General features: G+C 41.3%; 1 protein-coding gene across 1 annotated transcript in view; it reads right to left on the bottom strand.

Annotated features, from left to right (window-relative positions):
* Window positions 1–12,458, bottom strand: part of TRAPPC10 (trafficking protein particle complex 10) — a 60,173-nt gene that overhangs the window by 33,433 nt on the left and 14,282 nt on the right. Inside the window, exons 3-5 of the mRNA XM_015409785.1 lie at window positions 11,652–11,787; window positions 11,120–11,316; window positions 374–569 (exon numbers count right to left, since the gene is read on the bottom strand). Of these exons, the coding sequence (XP_015265271.1) occupies window positions 374–569; window positions 11,120–11,316; window positions 11,652–11,787 (529 nt within the window). The remainder of the gene's footprint in view (window positions 1–373; window positions 570–11,119; window positions 11,317–11,651; window positions 11,788–12,458) is intronic.

Genomic DNA, 12,458 nt, shown 5'->3' with positions numbered 1-12,458 from the left:
CTAACAAATGTGTACTTGATCTGTCCCCCCCCCCCCCCCGATTCTCCTTTGGAAATCAACAGCAGTGTTTCAGAAAAAAGCCTGAAAACTCTTGAACAAAAGTTAAATTAAATAAATACTTCTAACGTATTTAGATCCCATGTCTAAAAAGCATTCTGACAGATATCTGGCTTTGCTTCTTCATGTTTAATTAGATGCGGTAAATCAAGCATTGAAACAGGAGCTTGCTTACAACCTAAGCTGGCCTTGATATTAAGAACTCTTAATGTGAAAGCACTGCTTTATGTGAGTTGTACAGTAAACCAACTTCAGACTTAGGCTGACTGAGAAAATAATGTCATTTTTTCATGTAATGCCCATGACTTCACCATACCTGGACCATAAAATATTCACAAAAGCTCCATCCTGGTTCTGTTCTCTTCTCCCTCAACGTTCTCATGTCATCCTCAAATTTGCCCAAGTTTTTGGTAAATGACATGAGAAGCAGTGTCCTGAGTTTTGTCAGGAAGGCATTCCAGGACTCCTGAGAGCGGGAAGAATCTTTCAGGGGGTCAGACAACACTACACACCTGTAAAGAGATTAGTATTTTGGTCAAGCATACCCAAATCAAACAGGAAGTTACCACTATGCTCAGAAAGCAGGTCCAGAAGAAGTCAAAGTATTAACTTTTCCTCCCACATAAGGCTGGGTCAGCAAACTCAACTTCTCTTCTGGAAGGGAAAACCTTCCACATTTCAGTACATAGCTACAGGAGCAAAGCATACTACAGGCAAAAAGCTTCATAGCTACAGGAGTAAAGCATACTACAGATAAAAAGCTTCAAAAGACACCTTCACATGGGCATGAAGAAAATATTAAAATTGGAATAGAAGGGACTCTTCAAGATCACTCTAACTGAAACACCAGTTCTACAAAATTTTCCATGAGAACCTTCAGTACTAAGAAGAGGCCCTAGTGTGCAATTACATGCACAGCAAGAGGATTAGGAAGGGATGCTGCCCACCAAAATATTTGAAATGTGTAGGAGAGGGATAGGAAAACCACTCTGAACCACTTAACACAGGGCACACATTAACATCTTTTTAAGGACATTTAGTGTAGACAGACAGTGCATCAAATTCAGAAAGCTGGGAGATTAGAGGTTAATGCCTCACTGTAAAGCACAGTTTGATTGCGTGTACCCCCTTCTCTCTGATTGGTCAGTGCCAGCTGAGGAGAGTTTTAAGAAGTCTTGTCAGAGGGAGTCAGAAACAGACAAGTTCACTTGGGAAGTGAAGGGACACAACACCTAGCCCTTACTGTCTACCATCGCATTTGAGGAAAAGTTCAGAAATCAGAACTTAAAGTCTAAGTGTCAGCCTTAGTTGAATTCCATTTATTCAGTTGCCAGAACTGGGGTTTAGGTTTGACAGAAGAGACTGGACAGTAGGTTGAAACTGCCAGTCTAGCCAACCAGAAAAGGATTACACTCCTAGAAAGAGGAGGATATTTCTTCCCCAGTTATTCAGTGGGTTCATCTCAGAGGGGACCCCTAGTTTGTGCGAAAAGGGAAACAGTCTTAGATTGAGTAAAAAGGGAAAGGTGTAATCCCACAAGGAAAGTTTTTAAATACAGGAAGAAAATACTAACTTCCAGGAAATTCAGATCATTATATGAAACTTTATTAAGACACATTGTTGCTGAAAGAAATCTCCAAGGCAAACAAACTTCTCACATTCAAGAACTGAGTCTCTAAGAATATAAGCTTCAACTATACTCTGTTACCTGTTCAAAATATCATAATTTGTACAAACAATAAAATTTACTTCAGCTTCTCATCCACTGCCCTATTCCTAACCCAACTGTGCCAGTTCAATAAAATCAACATTCTTATTTGAACTTTACTTTGTGTCAAGTGCTATTTCCAAAGATCTCCTGCGTAGCTACAATAAATCTCTGGGCTGAGCAAAAGCCAAATAATTTTTATTTATTTATGTAGATTTATATCCCACCCTTCCTGCAAGCAGGCTCAGGGTGGGTTACAACACTAAATTACAAGCAATAAGCAATTAAAAGTAGATATTAAGCAATAAAATCAGTTCAAACAGTAAAAAGATGGGCATAGCAGCAATTACATATTCAGCAATCTTAAAACTGGGAACAACTGGGTCACAGCCAAGTGATGAAGATCTTATCAGTAGCAGCCTACCAGCAGCAGAAACTACTGCAACTGTGGCAAGGAGGCCAATGAATCGATGCCCACCGCCTCACCTGAAGGCCTGGCAGAACAGCTCCATTTTGCAGACCCTGCAAAACTGTACTAGGTCAGGCAGGGCCCTGGTCTCGATTGGAAGCATGTTCCACCAAGCCAGGGCAGAAAAAGGCCCGGCCCTGGTTGAGGCTAAGTGAATTTCCCTCGGGCTGGGGATAACCAGTAGATGGTGGTCCTTGGAGCACAGGGCTCTCCAGGGCATATATGGGTGGGACATGCAGGGTGGGACATGCAGAAAGTTATAATTTCTATAATTCTGTTATTAAAATATGCTACTAAGAGACTGTTCAGTCAGAGGGGGGAACAGCATTTTGGTGGGGAAATCTGCCTCACAGGAAAGAAGAAGCATGGGTCCATTATAACTGGTTCAACAACATTTTCCATGAGAGACGTCAGTACTAAAAAGAGGCCCTAGTGGGCAATTCCATGTACAGCAACAGGAATAGAAAGGGATGCTGCCCATCAAAATATTTGAAATGTGTAGCAGAGGGATAGGAAACCATTCTCAACCACTTAACACAGAGCAGACATTAACGCCTTTTTAAGGACTGTATAGAAATTTTGCTTTCTGCTTTCTATAATCCATGCCTTCTCCTGTGATTACATTCTGATAACATGCTGTGCCTTGTTTCTTCGTGCTAGCCACATAGTAAGTACCGTGCACAGATGATTATAACATATCATAAATTAAATATTTTTACAATAATTTCGTTTGGTTTTGTGAATTGCTGTATAGCCACATGGTAAGGCCAAATGGCCTAAATAGCCATGCCATAAACCCACATTCTTTCACACTTCCATGCCAAACGCCAGACCTCATGGCTACACTTTCTGCCCCCACATGCGACAAGTCACGTACTAAATGAAGTAGCTAGAAGCTGGGTCACCTGACTGCAGGAGGGGTCTCCAAACTTCTAGCCATTCCTGTGTTGCAGCTATGGCAACCAACAATTGGACACACCTATGTCCACTCGTGATTTGCCGAATGGCCACGGCTAATGATGACTGGAATTGAGCTATAACTGTTCAATCCCTATGGGAATGAGCTCTCTCTGCTCCTGCTCTCTGTGCTTGTTTTATGGCACCTAGAAATGCCGTCTCGTGAGAGACAATGAACTGCTTGTGAATTGGACCACATGGTTGAGCAAAGATGGACTTTTCCTTCAAAATCCCTTGGACTGTTTGGATATTCCTGAACTTGGTAAATATGTAACTTTTACTGTGTAGTTAAGGCAAATCACCTTAGGTTTGTTATTTTGGTAAACTCTGGTAGTCTGTGTTAAGCTCTGTACTAAATAAAGATTCCTCTGATTGTTAAAATTGTCTTTGATGTTGTACCTGAATTCCAAGGCTAAATCTTGTGGCCTAAACGCTCACCATATACGCTACTATTGGAGAGTAAAAAGTGTGCATCTCTGGGAATGAGTTGCTAATGTGTTAAATTGCAGATACCACCTGAGAGTTTGAACCTCTAATCTCAGGTTGGGGGGAACCACTGTAGAGGTTCTGGTGGCATATTGTTCTGAAAACCCGAGAGGGTATAGACTACCTCTTAGGTTGTTGTTTAATGTACTGTAAGAGTACAGGGTTCCCTCCCATTCCTGGACTGGCCTGGGTGGGAAATACCTGTACAAGGAAATTTAGTGTGGAACTCTAATTAAGAGCCAACTGAAGAACACATTCAGTCTGCAGTAGTCTACCTTAAGTGGAGGAGGTAACCTTGCAAAAATATAATTTCTAAAAACCTCACACACAGTTCCACAGATCTTATTGTTGAAAGACTGGCAAGAGACCACAGTGGCCTAGATCATACCCACTGAAGACCCCTTACATATCAGGAACTGCTGCTCAATCAGGTATAATAGTAGCCTGGATGGATTTGGGTGAAGCATTTGCCCCAGACAGAACACCTAGTTAGACTAGCAGTACCCATGGGTCTTGGGACCCACCAGTTTAAGACCCAGAAGACAAGACCTAGGTCAGAATGGAGACACCATCTTAATTTGGATTATATTACAGCTAGAAGGGGAAAAACAGGAGAGGTGCAAAGGAGCTTATGCAGTCACTCAACTGACAATATGGTTGACAAAACATCTACTACCCACATCTCCTGTTCTTAGAAAGAATCACAAGACTGAGAAATGTGTAGGAGAACACTTCAACATTCCAGGACATTCAATGGGTGACCTCAAAGTAGCTGTTTTATTGCAAAGGAACTTCAGGAACAGAATAGAAAGGGAAATTGCTGAATGACAAGTTATTATAACACTCGGGAACACCCCCCCCAGGACTCAACAGGGATACTGGTTTCTTATTTCACTACATATGCTAAACTCATTCAGTACTTATGTATGTATTCTCATCAAGAAGTGCTAAACATCCTCTGTATTTTAATTATTTCTTTTTTGGAACAGTATATTGGAATAGTGATTGTAGTATAATACACTGACATAACACTGCACCTCACCTCTAAGAAAAGGATTCTGTTAGTTAACTCGATGCTAGAGAAGAGAAGAATGGAATGGAGCAAGAGAGTCTCAGTTTACTACTCTTAACAATTAAGAACGTAATTAAGTATGGAAAGGCAGATTTAAATGTATTTCTCTAGTCTACAGACAAGGAAAGTAACTCTACATAGCCTCACTTCAAAGAAAAAGATGCTGCAAGGTTGCCTCCATGCTTGAGAGGAGACAGACTCTCACCATTCCACAGTTAAGGATACATCAGTCTCCAATTCTGACATATTTATTACGTATGCCGTGTTTGTCCCCCCCCCAGATGAACCCAAATAGATGATAGCTATCTATACTATGCTTATTATTATTTTAATCTGTTGAAAACACCTTCATTATTCCATATGCTAATTTACTACTCACCCTCTATATGTATGACTGTTATTTCTATTTCATTGTATCTGAAAAAGTGTGTGTACACACAAAAGCTCATACCTTGAATAAAACTTTGTTGGTCTTAAAGGTGCCACTGGACTCAAACTTTGTTCTACTATTTTCCTGGAATACTGATAGCTTCAGTGACTACTCTTCCAGCTCCAAATGTTGATGGCTCAGATAGTAGTGATTAGGGATGGGCACAGATTAGAAAAATGGAGGTTCGTATAGGTTTGTGGGTTCCACAGAACACAGATTTTTACTGTTTAACAGACCAGTTCATGGTTCGTGCTGTTCATGACTTCGGGATGCAGTAGAACTCCCCCCCCCCTCACGTGCTAGAGATGCCACACTCGAAGTGAGTCTCCAGCTGACTCTCCTCTACCTGCCCTCCTAGTTTGGTGAAGACTGGATTTAGGGTGGCCAAGTTACAGCCACCCAAAGCAGGTGCCCCAAGAAAGTGTTCTCTGGGGAAATCACACCCGCAGGTTCAGGAGTGTGTCAAATTGCCCCCTTGCAAGCTAGAGACATCAAACTTACTGTAGAACTCCCTGGGATGCTCCTCTACCTGCACCCCAAGATGCATGCAGATTGGCTTTGGGGAAGGTGAAAAAGATCCTGAGGGTCCAATGTGCAAAGGGGGGAAGAGTTTGTCAAATAACCCCCCTGCGAGCTAGAAGCATCAAACTCACCACAGATCTCCCTGGGATGCCCTTCTACCTGCCCTCCAAGTTGTCTGAAGACTGGCCTTGTGGAAGGGGGGAAAGATCTCTAGGGTCCAATTCGCAAAGGGGGGAGGAGTGTGTCAAATGGTCCCCCTGCAAGCTAGAGGCATCAAACTTGTGGCAGACCTCCCAGGGATGCCTTTACCTGCTCTCCAAGTTGTGCGCAGATTGGCTTTGGATTACAGCTCATCTCCAGATGCAGTCTGTTCCCATAGAGCAGAATGTGAGCTCTCAAACGGGCAGCCAGAGCTGCCTGACAAGCTTTGGAGGGCCAGTATTGGTGCAGAAGGATTATAGAAGAACATCCTCCCTGGTCACCTTGACAATCAATGCCTCCATGCCGGGTTGTCTGGCCCACAGACCACTCCCATGGACCAAACAGACTGCCTGAAAAAAATTGTGGTTCGCAGGTGGTCTGTTGAAAATGCAAACACACAGACTGAACAAACAGTCCACAAACAGGCCCCCGGTCCATGACGAAATTAGGTTCCTGGTCCAGTCCCTGTCCATCCCCTAGTGGTGATAGCTAGTATCACTGATATGCTCAGCCCTCAATGATGCAAAATGTTTTCTTTGCACAAAACAACAGGTTCACTTCTGTTGACACGCTGGAAAGCTCTTTTCCCATTGTTAGTTAATGTGAACATCTGCCGTTAGGCCAGGTCACAAAGAGAACTAACTGAATCATCTATAGTTCTAACAGACTGATACTATGCTTGCACTCCTCTGCACTGCAGAGGCCTTGAGCACAAAGTCCCTGACAGTACACATCTGAGTATATTAGTTGTAAACTGCATTGTTTGCCTTTGAGAAGGTTAGCCTTCTTGAGCCACCATGCCTTGCTGTGTCTGAGTGTTGGAGAATTCTTATATCTTTAGATAACATTTTGTTGGGATATTATACTAGGATAGCAGTAGCTACCACAGAAATGCTCTTGCATGGACTTTGGCCCACAACACCGTACCTACGTAGGAGAGCACAATTCCTTGTAAGTAGGTGAAGAACATCAGGCCAATTGTCTTGAAAAATATCAGTTCTTTTTCTCATCTTATGACAGGAAGAGACTCTCTTCATGAGAACCTATTGTGACTCAGAAGTGCTGAACGCATTGAGATAATGTTAACAGATCTTTCCTGTTGAATGTGACACAGCATTCATGCAGACATTATAAAGTGGTTGCAAACACCCTGATTGTCTTGTCCTTGATTGTGCATACTGATGCTACCACTGCAAACATCAACTGGATACAAAGACCCAAAGGGCCACATGACAGAGTCTTGGACTCTGTTTCTGTTGGTGGGAGAACCGGAGGAATTTCTGATGAGATGTTACAATCAGATTGTGAAGGCAGAGTTCTGTCAGATTCTCCCTGAGCCCCAACCACAACACTTCCACTCTGCTATCTCCATTCAAGTTCTGCAATATCTTATGAATCTATTTATTTAAGATCTAGTACTGCTCACCAGTCCCCATTCTGAGACTGTAAGGAATACTGAATACACTGCCGAGAATCCTTCTTGCAACAGAACAAAATTTGGTATTTGTGAAAAAAAGTTTAGTTGATAGCGTCCAGGGTCTGCTGATGCTTGACTTGCTGAAATGATGTGGGGGAAGTCAGATCCCTGTCACAGGAGCAGTGAAAGAACTCTAACGAATAATCTATGGCTATAGTTTCCCAACCTCGCTGGACCACGGATGTGTACAGCCAGGCGTGTTGAACACATCTGCCGTTGCCCTGTGCAATCACTTTAATGGATAATAGCTTCCACCTTCACAGGCACCCCCATAAAAATATGGTGGGTTGAGAATATGAGAGACTGGGCTTAGTTGTAAGCTCAGGTCTGGATCAGAAACATGCTGAAGTCATGCCTGAATCTCCAGAGTACTTTATCTAAAGCAAAAGCCCTCCAAGATTTCATGCATCATTCTTTTCTACTAGAGGAAGAGAGGACACATGGATATTTAAATGATACCCAAAGACAATGTTTCCCATAAAGGGGAATGCACTAAAAGCTTTTGGATCTGTCCACCATTCAGCTATTTAAACACAGATTTCAGCATATCATGACTGTAGCAGGCATAGCTCTAGTCATGTACTTTGAGTCCAGGCTAGTATCAACCATAAAGGTAGCAGCTGCTCTCTTCAGCTTCTGAATATATTCCCCTTGTCAGTACCTTATATATGCACACTCTTCTGGACAAGCTCCATAAAGTAATCTGTGAAGGATAACATTTGATTTGTTCACTGCCACAGGAAGTGGTGGCGGCTACAAGCATGGACGGCTTCAAAAGGGAATTAGATAAGAATATGGAGCAGAGGTCCATCAGTGGCTATTAGCCACAAGGTATAGATAGGGGCTCTGGGGCAAGTGATGCTCTGTCATCTTGGTGCTTGGGGGGAGGTCAACAGTGGGAGGGCTTCTAATGTCCTGGCCCCACTGGTAGACTTCCTGATGGCACCTGGTATTTCTGGCCACTGTGTGACACAGAGTGTTGGACTGGATGGGCCTTTGGCCTGATCCAACATTGGCGCCTCTTATGTTCTCTTATGTTCTTATGTTCCTTTACGTATAAGGGAATGCCTTCCTAGCTCCATTAGGAGTGTTCTGGATTCCAGAGTGAAAGTTCCATTCTGGGGGATCCAAAAGCTGTGGCAATTAAACGGGGAAGATCTTCCTATGGAAAAAGACACTAGGCAGATCTTCTCCCTCAGGCAACTCCCCCTTTCTGTTCAAAAACTCTCTGAATCCTATGATTTCAAGAAGTGAGCTGCCTAACTCTTCCCAATGTCACCAACCTCCAGATGGGAGTTCTCCTAAAACTATAACTGATCTGTAGACTAGTTTCCCAGGAGGAAATGGCAGCTTCAGAGGGTAGACTATATGACATCACATCCCTGATCAAACTGCCTACCCAGGCACCACCCTCAAATCTCCAGGAATTTCTTCATGTGAAATGGGCAACCCCACTTCATTCATGTATGAACTTAGACAAGGCTGTGAAGGGCCATTCTAGGAGATTTGGTCAGTCAGGATGATTTTGCCGACCCTGCTGGTCATTCAAGGACTGAGCAGCCATTTCCGAGCAGCATAGGCTTCTTGAAGGAGATGGGGGACAGGCTCTGTATGAGGCATTTTCTCCCACTGAAGTGTGAAGCCTGTTGCTCTGGGGCTCTATAAACCAACTCTTGGATCATGAAATGCTGCAGCCATTCCTTCACATACCCCTGAGTAACTCAAAGAGCAGTTTCCTTATCTTGTAACGGGGTGGCTGGGAGGAGGAAAGTCAAAATTTGTTGCGTGACACCCCATTATTCTGTGGCAGTGCTGACTGTCCTGAACAAGACAGATAAATTATGATCTCCCCTGAAATGCTCTGGCTGTGTGAGTGCCTTAACACAGCATTTGACTGCTGTCATATTTTGGGAAAGCTTCTCAGCTGTGCAGGTTGAGGTACCACCCTAACTCTTTACCACTTCTTTAACACCGGCAGTTTGGATGCAGAGGGCACTCCTGCATCTGGGTCCTGTCAAAAGTTCCTAAAACTCCTCCAATGAAGAGTTAAAGTTTCAATCAGAGTACAACTTCACAGCCACCAATCTAAGCTAAACAAAAATGTTGCATCTGCTGTAAGAATATTTTTTTAAAAAAGAAGAAAAGAAACGGAGACCAATAGGAAAGATGCAGAAAGAGTAGGACCGCTGTCAAGCAGAGCTCCTCAGGAAAAGCACTACCCAAGGGTGCCCTCTCCCAGGAGGGTTCACAGGAAGCTGAGCTTTGCAGCTGCCTTCTGTCCTGGCAGAGGGATCACCCACTGGTCAAGCATAGTCAGTCTTCCTCTTCCTTCTTTCCTCCTCTGAGTTATTTTTAACACATTTTACCCATGTCAACTGAATCCATCCTTTTAGAAGTCTTTGTGTAAGTTTTTGCACAACATATTACAGTTTTACAACACAGAAATTACATTGTGTTCCACAAACAAAACACTGTTATTAATTTAAAAGGATTATTTCATAGGTTAATTGTTGTTTCCCTTAGAAGAAACATGACATGAAGTTAGGATCTACTGGTTGGCATGTAAGGGTGGGCTAAATGTAAATTATATTTATTCTCTAATCACTTACAAGGAATAATAATCTTTAGAAACAACTTTCAGAAAAATATCTAATGCTTGCCCCCCTTTTAATCCAATGCTCTTTCAAAGATTTACCATACAGATGCAGACTTTAAGCCCGGTTTAGCCACCCAAGACTCCCTAAATTATCTGCTTAAATAAACCTGCCGACAAGTGCTAGATAAAAATCATTCTGCTGGCAACAAGCAGTACATTGTTACACAATGGCCTGCCAGCAACTGTCAGTTTAAACAAATAAAGACTATTGGGGCCACAGTAGGTTGCAAAGGATTACTTTGTCATTCTTTATATACAGATGAAGACATATCCACTTAAGCTCTCAAAACACATTGTCCCAAGCAAATATTAAAGTTCTTCTAACATACATCTTCCCTTCTTGAATCTACAAAGGCCAGGAACTTTAAAAAATGGCCATAATGTCAACTACAAAAATGCATTATAGTGAAGGCAGCTTTAGATCAAATCTGAATTCTAGTGAAAGTGAAGGAAAAACTTTTTAAAATAACATAAAAATGAACACAAAATTACTGTTTTGAAAACTAGTGTTCAGCTTTGTCAAGCTTTTTAAAGATATTTATTCAAAATTTGTCACAACTGAAATTCTGAGAACTGAGAAGTGTTTTTAATTTAAGGGGAAGAGAAAGAAAGAAGCATCACAAACCCCTCACATTTCTGGTTCTTTTGCTCTCCAGGGCATGTGAAATTTATTTCCCTATATTCCCCACCCAAACAGGGTCTGTAGAAAGCGCTTCTGAGGTACAGGTATCATGAAGCAATACCAAAGCAATCTCAAAACTATTCTGAAGCTACTTTCAGCATTTAATATCATTCAGTATCCCTATAGCAACCTCCCAGTCCGTAAACCTGAGATTATAAAACTAATCGCTCCATGTACACAGACAGAGGGACAATTCCTTAAATCTAGAACATGTAACCTCCCCATTAAACAAGATAAAAATCTGAAACAACTTCTTTATCTTCATTAGTTTTTGATGCAGCAAGGCTCACACATTTCAGCACTAATGTCTTGACCACCAAAAATTACTATACTTTTGAAGACTACAATGGCTTACTTAACAACAAGCACTACCAAATACATTTAACACTACCAAAAACTTACCTATCACTCTGCTTGTTACAGAAGTCATTTCTTATTTTATCTACTATAGATGTTCGAGGAAGGATATTGGTTTTGTTTTTTTTCTTGGCATCACATTCTACCACCACGATTAACCAATCCATAGAGCTATGAACTTTCAGAACATTTTGCCACTTGGTGATGTCATCTTTTACTGTTGCTTTGTATACTTCTGTGTCCTAAAGGAACAAATCAAAAGATCTAATTGACTAGCTGAACAAACTTGAAATACTTAATCATCATCAGAAGAAAAATCCCAATTCATGCCACTGAATTAGTATAGTGACACTTTTATCTGGCAGATATCATTCAATTTTTAGTGGAAACAATTGCCTAATGCAAGTAGAACAGATGGTTAGGAGTAAAGTTTATTTTGCTGTCTGACATACAAAACACCCCTTGCCTCCAGTTTAATGTCTTGCCCAGAATACAACCATGACAAGATGCAATTCCAGATTACCTTCATCCATGGTCAGTTTTTGTGTCAATGCTTTGAATACACACCAGTACTTACACAACATTCTGTCCAATAAATATGGAGAAAAGGAAATGTTAGAAGAGCTTTGTTTCCTTCTTTAGGCAGTAGTTCTTCTTTAAATTGTACAAAATTAGATTCTAGATGAATCATCTTTGGGGCACGGCCATAAGACCTGTATAGTATACAAAACATTGATATTACTTATATATAAAGCAAAGTTAAATATGTACCAAGGGACTCTAGAACAAGCATTTATACTAAAGTCTGACAGCAAGGAAACTGCCTGAAAACCTAAATGTAAAAGCACCATGTATGAATACTTAATCCAAACTTCATATATAGTCAGCCTAAAATCTTCTAATTTTCATTTACAAAAGAAGAATTTGGACTTTTAAAAATTCTACCAAATTTAGGAACTATCAGAAAAAATTTAGGTCTCCTTTTGAGAGATTTTTACTTTTTATTGTCATTACTAACACACAGATCACTCTTATACATCAAGAGGCAGATGTTGCAAACAATAGCTAAAGACACTTAAACCTGGAATTCACTTTTTGTTCTGTTTACCACTTTTAAGTAAAGTAACTAAAAGTAGGTACCAAAAGCCCATAGGCACATATTATTTCACACGCCTGAATGTGTAATCTCTCTTCTTAGTTTCAAAACATATTGCAGTTCTTGGCAAGCGATTGTTAGAGGATGCCAGATTGTTATACTATCCTTCCACTTTAAAAAGTATCCAGGGCAGCTCAGACTAGTATCGAAATAAAAAAAATAAATATTAAAATACCAACAGCACAATCCTAAGGAGTGTTACACTCTTTTAAGCCTATTGACTTCAGT

The sequence above is a fragment of the Gekko japonicus genome, unplaced genomic scaffold (assembly GCF_001447785.1).
Source record: "Gekko japonicus isolate JY-2015 unplaced genomic scaffold, Gekko_japonicus_V1.1 scaffold4, whole genome shotgun sequence".
Taxonomy (NCBI): Eukaryota; Metazoa; Chordata; class Lepidosauria; order Squamata; family Gekkonidae; genus Gekko; species Gekko japonicus.
The sequence above is the reverse complement of the archived record's forward strand: the minus strand, read 5'-3'. Positions and strand labels throughout refer to the sequence as shown.